The following is a 17,890-nucleotide window of genomic DNA, read 5'->3' as shown; positions in this document are numbered from 1 at the left end:
TTCTTTGGTTTTAAACACCTCCTGTCAAGCATACTCTGTAAAATGGTCATTTGAAGGCAAATCCACCTCCATTAAAGTGCCTTTCCCTGGAAACTTGGTCTCGCCAGTGAAATGTGCTGCCAGGGTGGCGTGTGCCCCAACTCTTGAGGCAGTTTGAGGACAATAGCAAACTTTAAGGCCTTGTCTAACTTGTTACTTTAGGTGAAATATGACCACTGGGTGCAGACGCGTTTAGGATGCCAGGGGAAGCAGCCAGGAGGGTGAAATCACTCCATGCAGTGTAAATTTAAGAGCAGTGCTGGGCATTCAGCCAGACAGGGTGGCAATGCCCTCTCCACCAACCTCAAGTGTATTGCTGGCACATCTTCCTTCAGCACTCCTGATTATACGTGGTCAATTAATTTAATGAGGACAAATTCGTGCTGTAAAACTTTCAAACTTGTAAAGCCTCAAATTGATTGCCCTGTACAAGAGGATGTTCCTTCCAAGAGGATGTTACCCTTGAAAAGTAGTAAAGAAAAATTAAATGAATATTCAATAATGTAATAAAATGCTAAATGACTATATATAATAACCCAGCCACTGAGGATGCACAAGCCAGTGCATTCTTACTGCCGGTCCCGGATAAATGGGGAGGGTTGCGTCAGGGACGGCATCCGGTGTAAAACCTTTGCCAAATCAAATATGCGAGTCATAAATCAGATTTCCATACCGGATTAGTCGATGACTATATAATGATTTTTTTTTTCACTGAAAGTAGCTTTTGCTGCACAGATGGTGAAGTGTTACGATGCAAGTCTTTTTCTTTTTTTTTTCCGTAGACCCTCCCAGAAGTAATACGTTCCTGTGGAACGTCACAGGAACACCAGTCCACGTCTGGATGCTGTCTTCATTACTTATTCTACATGGCTGTCCCTGCTGAAAACATGAGTCCTGTCCTGACTGATAGCGTAAAGCTTGCCTATAAATATATCAGGGTCACATTCTGGCTCTGACTGGTAAAGTTGTTGAGGGGAGAATAGCCCTGCTTTATCCTGGGTGTTTCCACAGTTTAAAATAGTGTGTCGAAGCTTTAGAAGCAAGCTCATTTGCATCCGTTATCAGCGGTTGGTTGTTTTTGTTAGCTGCAGCCTGTTAAAAAAGAATCAGAAACCCATTTGCAAACCTTGGAAAATGAACGTCTCTTTCTGAAATACCTATAACTATATTGGACATGGCTGCTAAAAGTTTCTTAGGACACAGTGTAATATACATTTTACAGAATGTTGTGTTTCAGAGTTCTCGGCTTTTATTAAGCGACAATTCAACATTCCATCGCTATTCATTTTCTCCCACACTCGAAAAAAATGTGTTTCAGAGTTTAGATAAGTCATTGGATGTTCTTGTACAAGATTTCAGTTTAAAGGTGAGCGATGCATTCAGTTGGAGATGGATTTGGAATTGTTAAGATCTTCCTTATTGCATGTTGCTGCAGTATACAACTGTAGACAAGGCTGTGGGTAAACATTATCCCTAATTCTAAAAGTACAGTTCAGATAATCCAAGGCTTTTTTTAGTCCAACATTTAGACTAAACAGAATGCATGTGGACTCCTTCCATACATTTCTTTGGTGTGAGATTGTTGTGAATAAACATGTAATACAAATGTTGATCTTCAGTACAAATTAAATAAAACATAAGATTATATGGAGAAAAACAGATGGCATGAGCTGAAAATAAGAATGGCTAAATTTAGTGATGTTATAATTTTATTAAGAAACTAATGAACAATAAATTACTCTTACCTCTTTTCATTTGTTTTCCTTACAAGCTTTAGATCTCATGCATGCCTCACCCCTACTGAGTTTCATAGAAAATGATGGTAGGCAGCCAATTAAAATGGATGTAAATCTAAATCAAATAGGTATAACAAAATGTAGACAAAGATGCCCAGTTCACAATTTGAAATCTAAAAATCACTGGCAAAAATTAACCATATGATGCACATTCTTGACGTCAATCGTAGCTCATCTAAAATGACCCTGAGCAATAATCTTTGTAAACATTCCCACAATCACTTGAAAGGAAAATAACTGAAACTGGGAAATGCTTTTCTTTCCTCTCAAGATGCGTTACATATTCCCCACCCTTATGTACATGGGAATAATTATTCATTTTATAGGCATGCTGGTGTGTTGTTTACATCTTGCATGTGTTGCTACAGATAAACAAAGAATTTAGGCTGTATCAATTTGGGGGGTTTATAGTCATCTTAATAAATTCTTATGATTCTGAATCTTAAAAGCTTTGTAACATTGTTTCATATGCTACAGGTTTTTTTTTCATATTAGAGGGACTATATTATAATATTCTGCATTAGATTCTGGAGTGCATTCATAGGTTGCGGCAGCAGATGTGTTGGGGAAGGCTGACAGCTGTTCTGCTTATTGAGAGCAAGCCAAGGCAAAAAAAAAAAAAACAGGAGTGGTCAATCTTTGGCCAGTGTCTGGATCAGTCTGCACCATTCAGCTCTCTTCTGGGTGATGTAGGCTGGAGTGATGGTTTGCACTGGAAGGTTGGGGGAGCCCTCCACCCTGGCCTTTTCACACAGCGCTTCAGCATTACAGATAACATACATGCCACAATCATAATTGTTCTGCTGCGATGGGCAGGGCTCCTCCACAAATAGCACTTTTCTCCTAGTCCCCAGGAAAGGCTCAAGCTTACTGGCGATACGTTTTGCATGTAGTGAGTTGCCCCCATTCTGGGAGTCATAGTGGGCAAAGTGAGCAGAGTCATGGTAGTAGACCAGTAAGCTCCAGTGGGAGCCCCCTGCAGTTTGGTTAGAGTTGTCATTGACAGCAAGGAAGACCCATCGACGAGAAGCCAGATCAAGCGGCTCAAGGAATAGGGCCAACTCCTCCGGACAGGAAGCACACTTTATAAACTGGGTGACCTCTGGGCTGATAAAGATGATGGTATCACCCAGGCCTTTGAAACGCTCAGCGACAAAGTACTCAAAGGCAAAGCCAATGACCTGATCATTGAGCCAGTGAGGCCCCTCCAGTAAGGCCACATCGGAGCGTCGCAGGAGGCTGTCCTGATAACTCAGCACTACGGGGTCCATTCTTTAAGACAGATGGGATCAGTCTAAAAGATATGGAAGAACAAGTTGAAACAGGGCTAAAATACAAGAGTTCATAAACTAATACACCACATCCCAAAGGGTGACGGTACAGCATTTGGCTAGAATAATTCGACAAAATTTTGCGTCTGGCCTGCCACCTCAACGATACGGTGTTGAAGAATAAAGGCAGTGGAATTCCGTTTTTCATAACTTTGAGACGTTAAAGAAGGGTTTGCTGAGTTTAGTAACGAGTGTCATTTTACGAGGTCAACATAAGCAAGGTGTGACTGCAGAGCATCATTTTACTGCAGTGCGTTTGGGTTTGTCATTTTACTGACCAGAGGGCTCACACTGCTAAGGCAGTTCGAGTAATACTAGCAGATGACCAACGACCCTGTCCATCTGAGCAAGGTAAATTATTTGGATACATCGGATTGGTAACATGTCACAAAACGTGTGGAATGTTTTATAACAAAAAATAAACAGCGTTACATACATTTGATACGATGCCACATACCTCAAGAAACACATTCAACCAAAAACATCCAGAACTATTAAACCGTCCTCCCTCATTGCGGTGTCAACCGTAAACCGCTCCACGACCGAAAACGTTTTACGACAGTAGTGCATGAGGAAAAATGGGAGAGTCCTGAGCGCCTTCGAACCAATGGAAATCGTTCGTTAGTTGGCCAGGCTACGTTTAACCAATCACAGTGATGTTGTGTAGCGCTCCCTCTTGAAGCACATCGGCCATCCGGGTCCTCGCAGGGTATAGCTAACCATGCTACATCCTCTTTTCACACCTACAAACACCACAAAAAGTTATTAACCGTCACCGTTGTGCAGAGACAGCAGAAATAGCGGAACTGGTCGAATTTAACACACTTAACGCCATGTAGCGCTAAGCAAAACATGATCCTCATTCCTTCTAACGTTGTGTTTTAAAGATAAGCCGCCGGTGTGTTTATCTCCCGGCTACTTCCTGTTTTTCCTTCTCTACGTACGTATTTGACTTCGCTCAACGTTTTGTCCCCGCCTCCGTTCAGCGTGAACGCGCACAGCGGACGCACTGATTAGCAGGGCGAAAGAGGCTCCGGAGTCCGGACTTTTCATCGAGCGTCACCCTGCGAGGGAAGGCTCTTTTTTTTAAAATGATTATTAAACTGATACTAAAAATGGAGAAAACGTGCAACTTGGTCGACACTGCCATCGGGATTTTTGATAGCGGCGCTTTCTAAGAGAGGAAACAAGAAACCTACTTCGTTCTAGTGGAATACAGAGAATTAAAGTCATTTTGCATCTGTGTGTCTAACGAGCGATACCACCCCACGTCCTGAAAGCGAAGAGTCGGGGCGTCTCAGTCCTGCTGAATATCTACTTCAAAACTCGCGTCTCCAGGTGAGAAGTATGATGATAAGATGTTAGACTGGCCAGCGATTTGTAGGCTGGCTTAAACCGGACTGGGGTTTGCGAAGGGATCCGCGAATACTTTTTCCTTAATACACAATTGTCATCTTATAATTTCGTTCACTGTGCAAGAATCTCTTAGGGTGTCCATTTTTAAAAGTTTAATATATCTAATGGTAATTTTTGTTGTTTGAATAGTCACCAGAGAGATGTGTGCGTGTGATGGGGTGTGTGTGTGTGTGTGTGTGTGTGTGTGTGTGTGTGTGTGTGTGTGTGTGTGTGTGTGTGTGTGTGTAGGGGGGGGGGTAAAGTTTAGGTCGCTGTTCTGTGGTATATTTGTCAACAGTGGATTTTCAAAATTGCTAATACGTTTCCGTTCAGTTCTCAGAATACTGCAGAGATGGTTACAGTTTTCACTTTAGTATTTCATCCATAATTAACCTAGCAGCAGTAATACACCATTTCACTTGGTAAGATTTATTTCTTTTAGGCATACGCAACGGTGATGATTCTATAAGCAACAATAAGGGCTGCAATGGCATAAGTGACTTGCTTTAAGGTAAATGTCTCCATGTATTATTTGGTTGAGGTCAGCCGGAACTGCTTATAATGCAGCAAAGGCAATTCAGACGGCAAAGCAGCTGGAATTGACGAGGGAGGTCTGATGAGGTGAAGAAGCTGCTGAATCATGGGGCCTGCTTCAAGCACTTACTGTACTAGTATCCATCGGTCCAGAACTACAACATCCTACAACTACAGAGTCATTGTGTGCAATAGCTGTTTCTGTTACTTTTCAGATACCTGGAAAATATGGCTTTTGGAATTGTACGTTCTGACCATTAGGCCATGTGTGGATGGATACTTGGTCAAAAAAAATTGTTTTGTTTAGTCAATCTAATGAGTAATAAGGCACTCAAAAGTCCTGGATAATAGTAATTCTTTTGTCTTACAAAATTGTAAAAGTAAAATTACATGGAAGCTTTTTATTCGGTAACGTTTTTCTGAGACCTCGTCCCGCCTCTAGATCTGCCCAGGTGATGAGAGTGGAGTGGGCCTGCCCTGTTGGAATGTGAGGTCTGAGGAGACACAGCTGCCAGTGTAGCATGAGAGACAGCCCATGCCAAGACTCTTAACAACTGGTCTCTTTCGACATCTGACACCCCACAGCCCCCACATCCACTATTTCTGAATGACGGACCTCTGTATGTATCGCATGGGCCTGTATTTGGAAAACAGTAGTCTTTCTTTAGAACTGGGTTAAAGAAACCATTAGCTAATAATTCTGTGATCACATCGTAGTTGATAAGGGTCTGGCTGAATAGAACCAGATAGAGAAAGTGGTCTGATAGCAGTTCACATGGCCTTGGGTTTTAGGCTATATCTTAGTCATTGAAGTGTGGCTCAGAGAGACAGTTTAGGCTTACCGCTCAACCCATTTTAGAGGACAGACTAGCTGATGCACTGATGGTGCAGAGAAAGCAACATCACTCTGCAGCTGAAATGCTCAGTCATAAAATATATATCAGGAGCAAAAATAACCCTTGCCCTATATATAGCCTAAAGGTCTTCTTGACTGTGAAAAATGCATGCAGTCAATCAAAATGCTATTTTCATGTGTTGCATAATATTCTAAGAATACTTCATTTAAAGCACACAACTTAAGTGTTATAATTAGGGAAGTAAGAAAAGATAGCTGCTGTTAAGGAATGGTGGAAAAAAAATGCAGATCTTTGTCAAAAAGTGACCCTGCACTATACTATCCTCTGTTTGGGGGATTTTTAGTATAATCATGGCCAGTCATTTTCCAAACTCTGGTCTCATGGCGATATCTCTTGCAGGCTGTGTGCTATTATTTTCATCAGCCAATGGAAAGGTCATCTGAAGTGAACTTTTACAGCCATAAATTGTTGGAAAGAATGACAAGCTAATGACAACAGCTCAGCAAAAATAGTACAGCATATTTGGTGATAACTGTTAAACTTGTGGTAACATTGTATAATTCTAGTGGCTAAATTTACCAGTAATACAAGCCGCCTTAATTGCGAATCCAGTAACGTCATCTCCATGTCAAGAAAGCTCTGTCAATACATGCATTTCAATAAGGACTAAACATTTATGTCAAAACTGCTAACAAGTATTTTTTTTCTTCCCATTTTTACAATTGGAGAGGTTTATTCTGTCTTTATGTTCTGAAGATTAACAAATAAGTGGCCAATCCCTGGACCTAATGTAAATAGGAAGTACTATATCTGCATGAAATATTGACATTTTGTTAGTCAGAATAGGTTTTCAATATGAGCTTGATAAACAGTAAAATAAAAATGCTAGCTATTTTTGTTTACACACTCACTCACTCACACTTTCCCCACTGCAAGCCTACTTGTCTATGACCTATGCGGTGAGGCACATACTGATCTATAATTTTTAGTAAGCTTTTTACCCCCAGTGCTAATAGTGACCTAAAGTTATTGTTTCAGATCTCCATCTTGTAACTGACTGTAGCCATGTGAGGGTTGGAAAATTGACTTTCAAGGCCTGTTGAATAGAATTCGTTTTTGCTATTCTTGAAAAACATATTAAGAATACCACAGACATTCCTGGCAGTACACACAGACCTCAGTGTCACTGAAAACATGTTTGCTGTTTCATATCTGCTGTGTTCTCATGTTAATCAAGGCAACCATCCTCTCGGCTGTAACTAGTGCGTTCCATGCTCAGAAAGCTCCAGTGAGGATTTTATTTTTTTCCCCAGCAATCAGCCACCTAACATGATCTCAAAACGAGAACGACCCCAGCATCAGTCCCTGAAGTACTACGCCCTGAACTGGGTAACAGCAGTTTAGAGCCCTGCAGTCACATGGTTGGGACATCATGAAAAGTGTTGTGGCCTCATGATGGGATTGTATGGCGTAAGTGATTGGCATGCACATGAAGTCATTAAAGAGGAACCTGCTTGTGTTGGACTGAACAATGCCCCCCTTTCTTTGGTAGGCCATTATATGCGGGAGGCTTTGGCCTCAAAGGCTCAGCTTCCCTGCGTTTTGCATTTCCCCTCATTAACTCTGCAGTGCCTACAGTGGCTGCAGTTTGATGGATAGAGCAGCGATAGTATGATTTTATTCCTTTTTTTTACTTTGTTTGATTTTGTTGACCTAAAAGAGGATTGATTTGTTCTTCTTATGAAAGCATTAAATGGGATGGGTATCTTCCTGTCAGTGCAAAATACTGATCTCATTGCGAGCTGTGTGTTTAGGCCTAGCCCCCTTTTTAAGGTTTGTGTTAATTTAAGCTCACGGTAATTTCTGTCCTCCGACAGTTTTGCCAGTTTTGCTTCAGACAGACTTGTGGGATTTAAGTGCCATATTCAAGTTATTTTGTTGAGAAACTCCCATTGTGATTTAGTTTATGCTCGAACAATCACAGGAAGCTCGAGGTCCATGCAGAGAAAGGGGTTCCTAGAAAAATCAAACTTCAGATCCTTTAGTTAGTCTCACCTGCTGCCTTATCAGTTTATTGGCTCCTAATAATCCCGTTTTTGATGCACAAGATTTTGAAGAGGGAAGATGAAGATGTCTGCTAAATGATAAGGTGGAATTGCATGTGTAGGAAACTTGCTTGTGCTTACAATTGGCTCCTGGCTTTTAATGTTTCACATGGACTTTTTAAAGTGGCCGTTGCACTGAAAAGAAGAAAAAAAAGTAAAACTAGGGTATATTGCTCACAGACCACTGATTTCCACAGTGCCTCACAAATGGTAATGAAAATTTGATGCAGGGAAATTTAACGATTGTTCATGCCAGACCACCCTTCATTTGATTCTCTGACAACTCCACACTACTATGGCTGATGCCTTGTTTGACAGCCCAACTGTTACGCACTCAAGTGTTTTAATTGACAGTTTTCCTGTATAATCTTTACACGACAGCTGCCACTGGTCAAGACTTAAGCTGTTTGACAGCTCACAGATGTGTGTGGCATGTGGCACAGACACGCTGAATTACTGCTGGTTGCACATACAAATATTCATTCATTTTGCGTATACAATGAGACTTGTAGATTTTATTGGTTACAGTTTGACAAAGGCTGAAAAGGACTGGAAGCAAGAGTTCAGATTTGTATTTTGTGTGTATATGTGTGTGCATGTGGGTGGGGTGGAGTGGGGTGGGGGGGTATTGACACAGCTGCGACAATAGCTACTGTGGCTCCCTGTGGCCATATGGTACACACAGGACAGAGGCTATGGCTAATCCCTAGGCATGTGCTGTTGTGTAATGGGACAATACCAGGCATTTTGAGGGCCGTGCTACCATTGCGTTGTGATACCACTCCAACCAAACATTAAGCCAAACAGCACTTTGCCCTTTTTCATGTTCCTTAGCACCAACTCAGTGCAAGTTTATGTTTCTCAGTTGAGGGGTATGACATTAGGATTTTTTTTTTTTACATGCCAGCTCAAGCGAGAGGAAAGAGAGAGTTTTTAATTTGTGTTCCCGCAATTTTTTCTTGGCAAAAAAAAAAACAACCCCCCGATTCAATAGACTACAGCAATTTAGAGCACTTATCTCTCAGGAATTCTTACGGCTTACAGTAGTCTGTCTCGTGTCAAAGACTGAGGTAAGCAGGGAGTAAAAGAGGAGATAATTCTGGCAAGCTGACGATAAACAGACAATGTGTGATAAGGTTGGTTGAAATGTTGCCTATTCCTCCCAACATAAAACAGGACACATTAGCAAGCTAATAGTTTGAGGGGTACTACAGGGTAAACTATTGCTTCTGTTGTCAGTTCGGGAGGCATCCTTTAGCATAGGCCAACTAGGAATGTATGGATGATGTAATCTAGCTGTAGCCTATTCATATCCTCTGAAGCTCCTCTCAGGTGTTACCCAAGTTTTCGTACTTTTGACCCATATTTTGCCCCCATTTTCACCTGATACTAAATCCATTTGTCTCTGCTGTACAATGCTAGTCTCCTGGGTGCTGTTCTCAAGTATAGGGTCAAGACATTTGATACTTATTTGTAAAGCTATGCCTTATCCATATCACAGTAACAACAGATCTATATATTGAAAACAAGTGGAGTGTATTTAGCGAGTATGATTATATTTAGTAAATGCAATTGACTGCCAAACAACTCTTTTGAGGCCAAAGTAAACAACGATTAACACCAAAATGTCGTTAAGTGGTCCGGTGGTTAAGTATTTTATCTTGATGGGAATGATCTGCTTTGTTACTGAAACGTTTGAATGGCTGTGAAATTATGCAGCACTACATACAATTTACTATATCTCTTCTAAATTCAAATTTACAGTAGATTCTGGATGTCTTTATGCACGCTCAATAATCCAGCTAAGGAAATCGCAGAAAGTTGAATCAGTTCGTCTGGACACAACGTTTATTGAGAGAAACGTTTCTCTCAGTAAACATTGTGTCCAGATGAACTGATTCAACTTTCTGTGAGTAGATTCTGGAGTGAGTCCCCGTTTTCAATCAACAAAACAATAGATGTTTGTGGGAGAACGGTTTCAGCTAACGCTAATAAAGTTGTGTTCACTTGTAAAATAGCCTACATTTCAGGGTGTACAAAAAATAGAGAGCCTTGTGACCCACTATGTCCATCCTTCTGAAGCACTTGAAATCAGTTTTTCCTTTATTTTATCAAAGTACTGTTCTTCATTATACAGTGATACCATTGTTATTTCATGTTCTGCACCGACTTCACTGTCTGCTTGAATGACCACTTGCCAAACGGCCTGGATACCACCAGAAGTCTCCTTTATCTCCTCTCATCCTTAGTCTGCCTACTCTGTCACACAAAAGCTCTCTTTATCTCTGTAGCCACCTCAGCTAATATTTCTATGCTGAATGCCATGTTACCTGGGTTCATTTTGCACTCATTCTTTCCTGAGTCCTAGTTTTGGGGATTGAGAATTTGGCCCAAAATATGCCCAATAAGGGTTCAGAAGGACATTTGTAGTGCTTTGACCCTCTCAGCTCATAGAATGCAGCATTGTTCCCAGGAAATGGAGTAAGCTGTTTTGTTCTGCATGGCAAGTCCTACAGAGACACATTCTACTTGCCTGAATTTCAGATGCTGATGTGCTTGTTGAATCCTTTGATCCTAAGCCTGTTCTCCTCTGAGCATAAGCTCAGCATAAGTAAAATGTGCTGTACTGCACTTTTGTTTGACCACATTTTCTCCAAACATTATAGACTAAATCATGGTCTCACCACATATTTATAACCTCGCAAGTGGGGGTATAGCATCAGGCAATAACCCTGTACCTTACTTCAAAGATGTGCAGATTTCTCTGCAGCGTCTTGCTAACATCTCCAGTTATCTCAGCAAACCCCGTCGCCAAACTTGCCTGATCGTCACCACTGTAGCCTTTGCTATCTCTCCATCCACCGTGGCTCTGGCTGCACCACTAGGCTCAGATTTCAAAAGCTTGCGGTCTCCTTAAGGCAGACAGACAGCAGTCGGCCCCCATCCTCAGAGGAGCTGGAGAGAGCTTTCGAAAAACTACTCTGTAATTACAGGTCATGCTTTTTCCTAATGCGTCAAGCAGATGTTCATAACATTGGTTGTGATGACCCTTTTTTTCTCAAAAGTTCCTAAAGGCCAACATTGGTGTTTACATTAAATCGTATTGGTTTGTAATTTAATTTCTGCTTTTACGATGCCTGAATGCTATGGCTCGTTTCCTAATGTGCAATGCAAGTGTTTAATAGTCAGAACAGGTTCTGCATAATAATCTTTGATATTCCTTTTGAAGTTGCAATCACAAATAAATAAATAAATTAAAAGAAATCACACCCAGAATCAGAAGGCATCAGTCAATAACTCTGATGCATCTTTCTCATATTCTCTGCTATCACATTGCACTTGTTTTTTTAAGATGGTCGTGTCACAGATTTCTCTAAAGCTGTCAAAACCAGATTTCCTGTTGTTTAGGACAGGATTTCATGGATAGCCCTTAAAATGGACAAACAACTCAGGGAGAATGGCACTGTTTTCTGCATTATATCACATCACAGAGATGTTGGATAGAAACGACAATGAGATCTTACGTACTGGAAGAGGCATACAAAACACTTGATTTTGTATGCGGGGTTTGCGTAATGTTGTATTGACTTGATATAATTGTGTTCGACTGAATATGGGCAGCACTTGTAATCACAAATCATGCTATTTTTCAGCTTTTTGTTCAAGTGTGCCTCCTTGACGTTACTGCGCATTCACTTTTCTTTGATAATATTTCTCCATTCATGGGTGTTTATTTTTTTGAGAACCTATTTACACTTGAGAATAAATTTTGCCCTATAAAGCTTGTCTACTTTGTTTTTTCCCCTTGCTCTCATCACACTTATCCAAGGTGTTCGGTGCCCTCGAGGAAGAAATCTTCCCTCCCTTTCATTATACAGTGCTTCACAAAAGGATCGTCTAGCAGCTAATTTGATCAAGCTTGACACAGTTAATCGGCCATGAAGACGACGATTTGCTCTACGTCCCCTCAGGTCTAAAACTTTTCTACTTTTTTTTTGTGGTATGATTGATATACTGGAGCAGGTCACGGGTATCCTAAATGTGCAGACTGTGTTGAACTGTTGGTGCATATTACTTGCAGCAGATCTGTGTTCATCACTGTAAGATTTAGCAGCTCTCAATCGCTATGATTTGTATAAGAGTTTTTGTTTTTGAGCATGTTTTATTGATCTTTTCGACCTAGCCCATGCAAATGTCCGTACAGTACCTTGTTGTCCTTTGTCGCACAAAGCATTTTTGCCAGCACAAAGCATGTCTGGAAGGAGCCTGCTGGTGTCCTGGCTGCACCTCAGTGCTGCATTGCCCTCGGGCCAGGGACCGCTTAGTGGAGCCTTTTGGCCCAGTAGTTTAGTATTCTGAGGGGGAAATGGAGTGTGTGTAATCCGGGTCACTGATACCTCCTAGTTTCTGACTGTCTCCTCATCCCGTCTTGTCTTTGATCTCTCCTCTGTGCTCCAAAGACTCACCCAGCTGCCTTGAGTCTGACCATTGTGGTTTATTGAACGATCCCAAACTTGAATGTTCTGCGGTAGTTGACTCTGTCATGGGATAACCATTTTAAGCATATGTTATCTTCAGGGCACTATAATGTGTGCTCACTTCATGTCCAAGTCGGTATATTGAAAGGTTGCTTTGTGTATATATCTCAAGAGTATTTCAACTAAACTATTTGGTTTTAGGGTGTACGTTCAGTGGTGATGGGGTCAACCAGCTTGTACAATGGTGAAAATTCAAACAGGTTTAAGTCTCTCGCTCTACTGTTTGAATATTTTTGTTGCATGTGCTCAATACATTTTCTAAAAATAGGATTTAAAATTTAAAACAATCATGAAAAACTTGGTTCTGTAAAATCCACCGATTCTATGGTCCAAGTGCAGGGTTCCCGTGGTCATGGAAAACCTGGAAAAGTGATGGAATTTTAAAATCTAATTTTCCAGGCCTGGAAAAGTCTTGAAATGAAGTAAAATCATCTAAAGTTTTGGTAATATCATGAAATGTAATTTTGTCATCTGTAGTGGAATTAATTAGGCTATGTTACAGTAATCTTCCATGAATAATCTTCCACGTAACGTTTTGATGTCCAAATATGAATTCTGTAGCTGTTAGCATAACGTAACATGCGTCAATGCATGACTATGTTATGCTCCTTCAATTTCACCTCACTGTCCAGTAGTAACCCTCCCGCCATCCATCTCTCCCTCCATTAATGCCACCTAGATGAAATGGATACCTAACCAGTTTGAATCCGTGACATGTTGGGCAAGTGTACATTTAATATTTCATGGCTCTCTAATGACCGATTTAAACTTTGGTTTGAAGCTGAAAAAGATGAAAGCTTTGCTGAAACAGCTTCAATATTAGCAATATAGTGGAGGAAGCCCCCACAAGTCATGCTAAGGGAATAAAGCACATCCAAAATGAGAAGACTGCGAGATAGGCCACCAATCCAGAAATTTTTCAACTCGACGAAAAGCACGGCAAAGCCAGCAAGGGGACCAGGGTCTGCCTCTGACCAGAGTGTGGTGGGTGCTACAGCTACAAAGGAAAGCACTTCAATTTTTTTTTTGGATCCCCCCCCCTTCTCCCCAATTGTATCTAGCTAATTACTCGAGCTGTCCCAGTTGCTGCTCCACCTCCTCTGCCAATCCGGGGAGGGCTGCAGACTACCACATGACTGCTCCGATACATGTGGAGTCGCCAGCTGCTTCTTTTCACCTGACAGTGAAGCGTTTCACCAGGGGGACGTAGTGCACAGGAGGATCCCGCTACCCCCCGCGCGCCTTTGACATGCTACAGAAAGAAGTTCCCAGTGATGTGAACAAATCTCTGCTCAATATTGGATCATGTGGATCACATACTGCATAATGCTTTCCGGGATGGATGCAAAGCCAAGTGGCTGGGAGATAGACCATACTCTGTCAAGCATGTATTGGCTTTTCAAAGACAGTCCTGCCCATAGAGAGGATTACACCAAGGCCACAGGCAGTGAAGCCTTCATGTTGGAAGTTTTGTCAGCATCATTGGATTGAGAACGTCAATGTCTGCAACAGAGCACTTCTCAGGTGGCCACATGTGCAAACATGCAGACATATGTTGAAGCAGTTGCTCAAGGAGATTTCCCAGAGGCTAAATGCAAATTATATCAAGAAGTGAAGAAAAGCACTTCTGATCCACTTTTCCCTGTGTGGGTAGCAGTATATGAAAGCATTGCAAAGCAAGTTACTCCATTCTTGACTGCCAACCAAACGGACAAACCCATGCTTCCCTTCATGACTGATGAAATGTTCAAGTTCATAGGTAAGCCTTCTAACTGTAATAGTCAGTGTGAAAAATGTGAAAGTGAATTCTGGATATATGGAATTGAAATATCATGTGCATGTGTGTATATGAGTGATAGAGTGGGGTGTTGGTATGTGTTGGGGGAAAAATTGGCAGGATCGATAACCTTTATTTATAGTTAAACATTTCTTCTTTTTTTTTTTTGAATGGTATAACTTAAAGAGGGTATATAAAAGGTTAAAATTATGAAAGTGAACTAATATCTTGTAGTTATGATCCCAACTGAAGTTGGCTAAAATATCTAAGTTAGTGAAAATTGAATTGAATATTAATATATAATGATTTGAGGCAGTTTATGACAGGGACTTTTTTGTCCTCGAAGGTTAACAGGTGTAGCAGAAAATTGAGTGTTGCACAAGGATTAAGCTTATCTTTGTTTTGTCTTGGTTGTAAAGGCTTATGGAGCTGTTTATGAAGGTCAAGTTCCTGAAACAAGCAACCAACATGCAGAAACTTCTCCTGATCAACACTGGCGATTGTTCCCTCCACAAGGATGCTGGCAAAATTGATGTTGGATTTGTGGCAGAAATATCCATCAGACAGCTCAGAGGCACAAACAAAATCACAGAGAGGCAGGTGCTAGAAATAAGAATGGAGACCAATGCCTTTCTTACAACTCTCCTAGCTAAACTCCTGTTTAAGGCATTGCCTTAACCACCTGCTGGTAAGAAATACGCAGTGTCTTTCTCCCAGGCTGATGGTTTCCAAGAAAGACCTGTGTATGGAGAAGATGGAAGGAGTCCTTCATACACTGGTTACTGTAAGCCAAGTGGGTGCATCAATTTGTGACCAAGTCTTACAAGAATTCAGGAAATTCCTCGATGTTTGTTGCATCTTCTTCTTTTGCTCATTTTGAACCCAAGTCTGACCGTTTTGATGTGCTGCTCCACAAGACCATTACTGCACAGTCTGGGCAGAGAAGTCTTTAGGATGTGATCCAAATTCTATTGATCATGTCCCATGCACAAGCCAGTGTGGAGCGAGGGTTTTAAGTGAATAAGCAAGTCATGGTGGAGAAGCTGAAGGAAAATTCAATAGTTGCACAGCGGGTCATTGTTGATAACATCGGGATAGCTGTTGACCTTCAGAAAGTCACCATCACCAAGGAGCTTCGGATGTCTGCTTTTAGTGCTGGACAAAGGTATGTGGCATACCTTGACAAGAGGAAAGAAAAAGAAAGCAAATCAAAAACCGATAAAAGGAAGAGCTTATTAGATAAACTTCAAGAACTGAAGTAAAAAAGATAATGACTCTAATCAAACATTCAACATCTTGAGCAGTCTGCTGATGAATTTACAGAGAAGGCAGAAGTGACACGAAATATGACATTGATTAAGTCAAATAGCCTGTGGTGCACAGCAAAAAACAGAGCAAGCCTGTAGATTTAGACAAGGACATTGGATGTTGAGTTCAAACTTAAACACAAACCATGAAAATTGAATGTTAGTTGTTTGCTTGAATGTAGCCTCATACTGCTTTGTTTTCTTGTGCTTGCCGTGAAGGGCATGTCTGTAATTGTTTAAGAATACATTGTGGAGCGCAACATTTTTCTCTTTTAAAAATTTGTGCATGCAGTGTGCACAGCCTTGTTGTGCCAAACAGTTCATGATAGCTTCAGAGGAAAGCCCTGCTACTACAAGTAAATAGTCGAAATACTCTATAGCATGTATGAGCCCTTATTTGAATTGATCATACAATTTTAATTGTGTATTAGCAAGTCAGTTCAATTTTCCCCTGATTGCTTGAAAGCTGATGCCAGACTTTATCCTAAGTGCCTGTAAAGCTATTTCTTGTCATAAAGGGCAAAGTAATGACAGTGCATTTAGTTTGGAGTATTTGAAGTGAATATGAAAATAACTGACAATTAGAGAATGAAAAAGGTTGCTGTTTAATTTTCATACAATAATTAACTTAAGTACACTTATGTTCATGTGCTCAAAGGTTGTGAATGGTTGTAGAAATTATACATTATGGGTCCTTGAAAAATCATGGAAGAGTTTTGAAATTTTGTCTGTGTGAAAATGTGTGGGAACCCTGTATTTAACAAGTTATAATGAATAGAAAATGGAAGTCGGTGCTCTCAGAAACAGGTTTACCCTTAGTGCTACTTCAGTTTGATGAGGTTGCTCTATTTTTGGTTTACATCATCTCAGACCGTGTTGCTGCTTTGTTATGTGCTCAGGCCATGTGTTGTTTCCTAGCAGAAACGGCCACCACTGGTAACAGCGACACGATTATAGCATTTGCTAACACGTATTTAGTTTCATGGCAGCCCGCTCCTGCTATTACTGAGTTACCCTCTGTGCATCTTGGGTTTACTTTGACATCACCAGGTAGTATAGGTCTCCATCTACAAGTTTTCCCTTTGACAATTATGAAAGATGAAGTGAAGTGAACTGCCCAGGTTGGGAAATGAGAAGACCTCTGATATGTTTTCCCTGTAGAAAAGAAGTATCAATAGAGTATCACTATCCATAGGCATTTTGGGAATCTCCGGAGAGCAAATGACAGGTGAAACGCCTCAGTAGAATGAAGAGAAAGGGAAGTCAACAGGAGAGTTACGAGAGAGAGAGAGAGAGAGAGAGAGAGCAGTGTAGTAAGGGGATCAACCATTAAGAAACTGAGCTGGACATAAAGGAGTCATTCAGCGTTAGGAGGCAGGTGTTTGTAGATCAGCCAACATGGCTGTCTGTTCCAATATGGTTGGAACGTGGACATTAAACCCAGCTTGAGTTCATATTTAGACAGACTCTTGAACCTTCTACTAGTCTGTCTGTTCTGGTCTAGAAGGGCTGCTTGTGTCTTTGGAAGTTTCGGAGTTGATTAAATTTTTTCTGTGAGCAGGTTGCAATATTTTCTTCGACAAGGTTGTTGTCTCTTTCACAATCAAACTGAATTTGTTTCTATAAATCTCACTGGTCACAGTTGGTGCAATCTGCCTGATCAAGAATTGAGAAAACAGGTTCTCTGTTTATTTTTGTGAAGCAATACGCTTGACGTTAGAAGCTCTACATTGGCCTTGGGGACTTTGTCCTCTTTTGTTGAGAGCAGAAGAGAAAGGGAGCCACAATGCCATGATGGCAAGCCTCCTGAGCCACACTTCCTGTTTCACCCAGTGCTTGTGTCATTGTCCTGGGAGTGGACACAGGAAGTAGAGTTCTCCATGGTGACCACATAGGTGTGGTCCTGTTTACAGTCACCGTCTCCAGTTCTCTTTTCCATATAAGCCCCCTATGAGCAATTATTTACAGTCACTCTCTGATTCAGAGCTCCGTGGCATAACATGAAGTAATGTGTTGGGCTATATGAACCCTGATGGAAGAGCTCAGTACATGTAATCACTCATACGTTGTTTTTAGTAGAACATCCCAACAAACACTGATTTATTTTCTAATGATGGTTTCCTTCACATAAAAATCTGAACAAACTCCAAAATTCACAGGATGTAAATGTTGCATTAAAGCTTGCCCCCATATGCTCTGCTGTTACTTACC

At 41.0% G+C, this 17,890-nt stretch overlaps 2 protein-coding genes across 5 annotated transcripts in view; one reads left to right on the top strand and one right to left on the bottom strand.

Moving 5' to 3' along the window:
* Positions 1 to 1,279: 1,279 nt before the first annotated feature.
* Positions 1,280 to 3,839, bottom strand: senp8 (SUMO peptidase family member, NEDD8 specific). The gene is made up of 2 exons (XM_056279127.1): positions 3,624 to 3,839; positions 1,280 to 3,129 (listed from the first exon to the last, which is right to left on the bottom strand). The coding sequence occupies exon 2, from the start codon at positions 3,104 to 3,106 to the stop codon at positions 2,468 to 2,470; it is 639 nt and encodes a 212-aa protein (XP_056135102.1). The 5' UTR covers positions 3,107 to 3,129; positions 3,624 to 3,839; the 3' UTR covers positions 1,280 to 2,467.
* Positions 3,840 to 4,205: 366 nt separating this feature from the next.
* The window catches only part of myo9aa (myosin IXAa), a 155,738-nt gene continuing 142,053 nt past the window's right edge, over positions 4,206 to 17,890 (top strand). For all 4 annotated transcript variants that reach the window (XM_056278203.1, XM_056278204.1, XM_056278202.1 and 1 more), the window contains exon 1: positions 4,206 to 4,504. The gene's annotated coding sequence lies outside the window, so the exon portion shown is untranslated. The remainder of the gene's footprint in view (positions 4,505 to 17,890) is intronic.

The sequence above is a fragment of the Lampris incognitus genome, chromosome 4, assembly GCF_029633865.1.
Source record: "Lampris incognitus isolate fLamInc1 chromosome 4, fLamInc1.hap2, whole genome shotgun sequence".
NCBI lineage: Eukaryota > Metazoa > Chordata > Actinopteri > Lampriformes > Lampridae > Lampris > Lampris incognitus.
This window is presented reverse-complemented; position numbering and strand designations above follow the sequence as displayed.

Coding starts and splice junctions, on each gene's coding strand:
- senp8 (XM_056279127.1), bottom strand. CDS start 3,106: ATGGACCCCGTAGTGCTGAGTTATCAGGACAGCCTCCTGCGACGCTCC.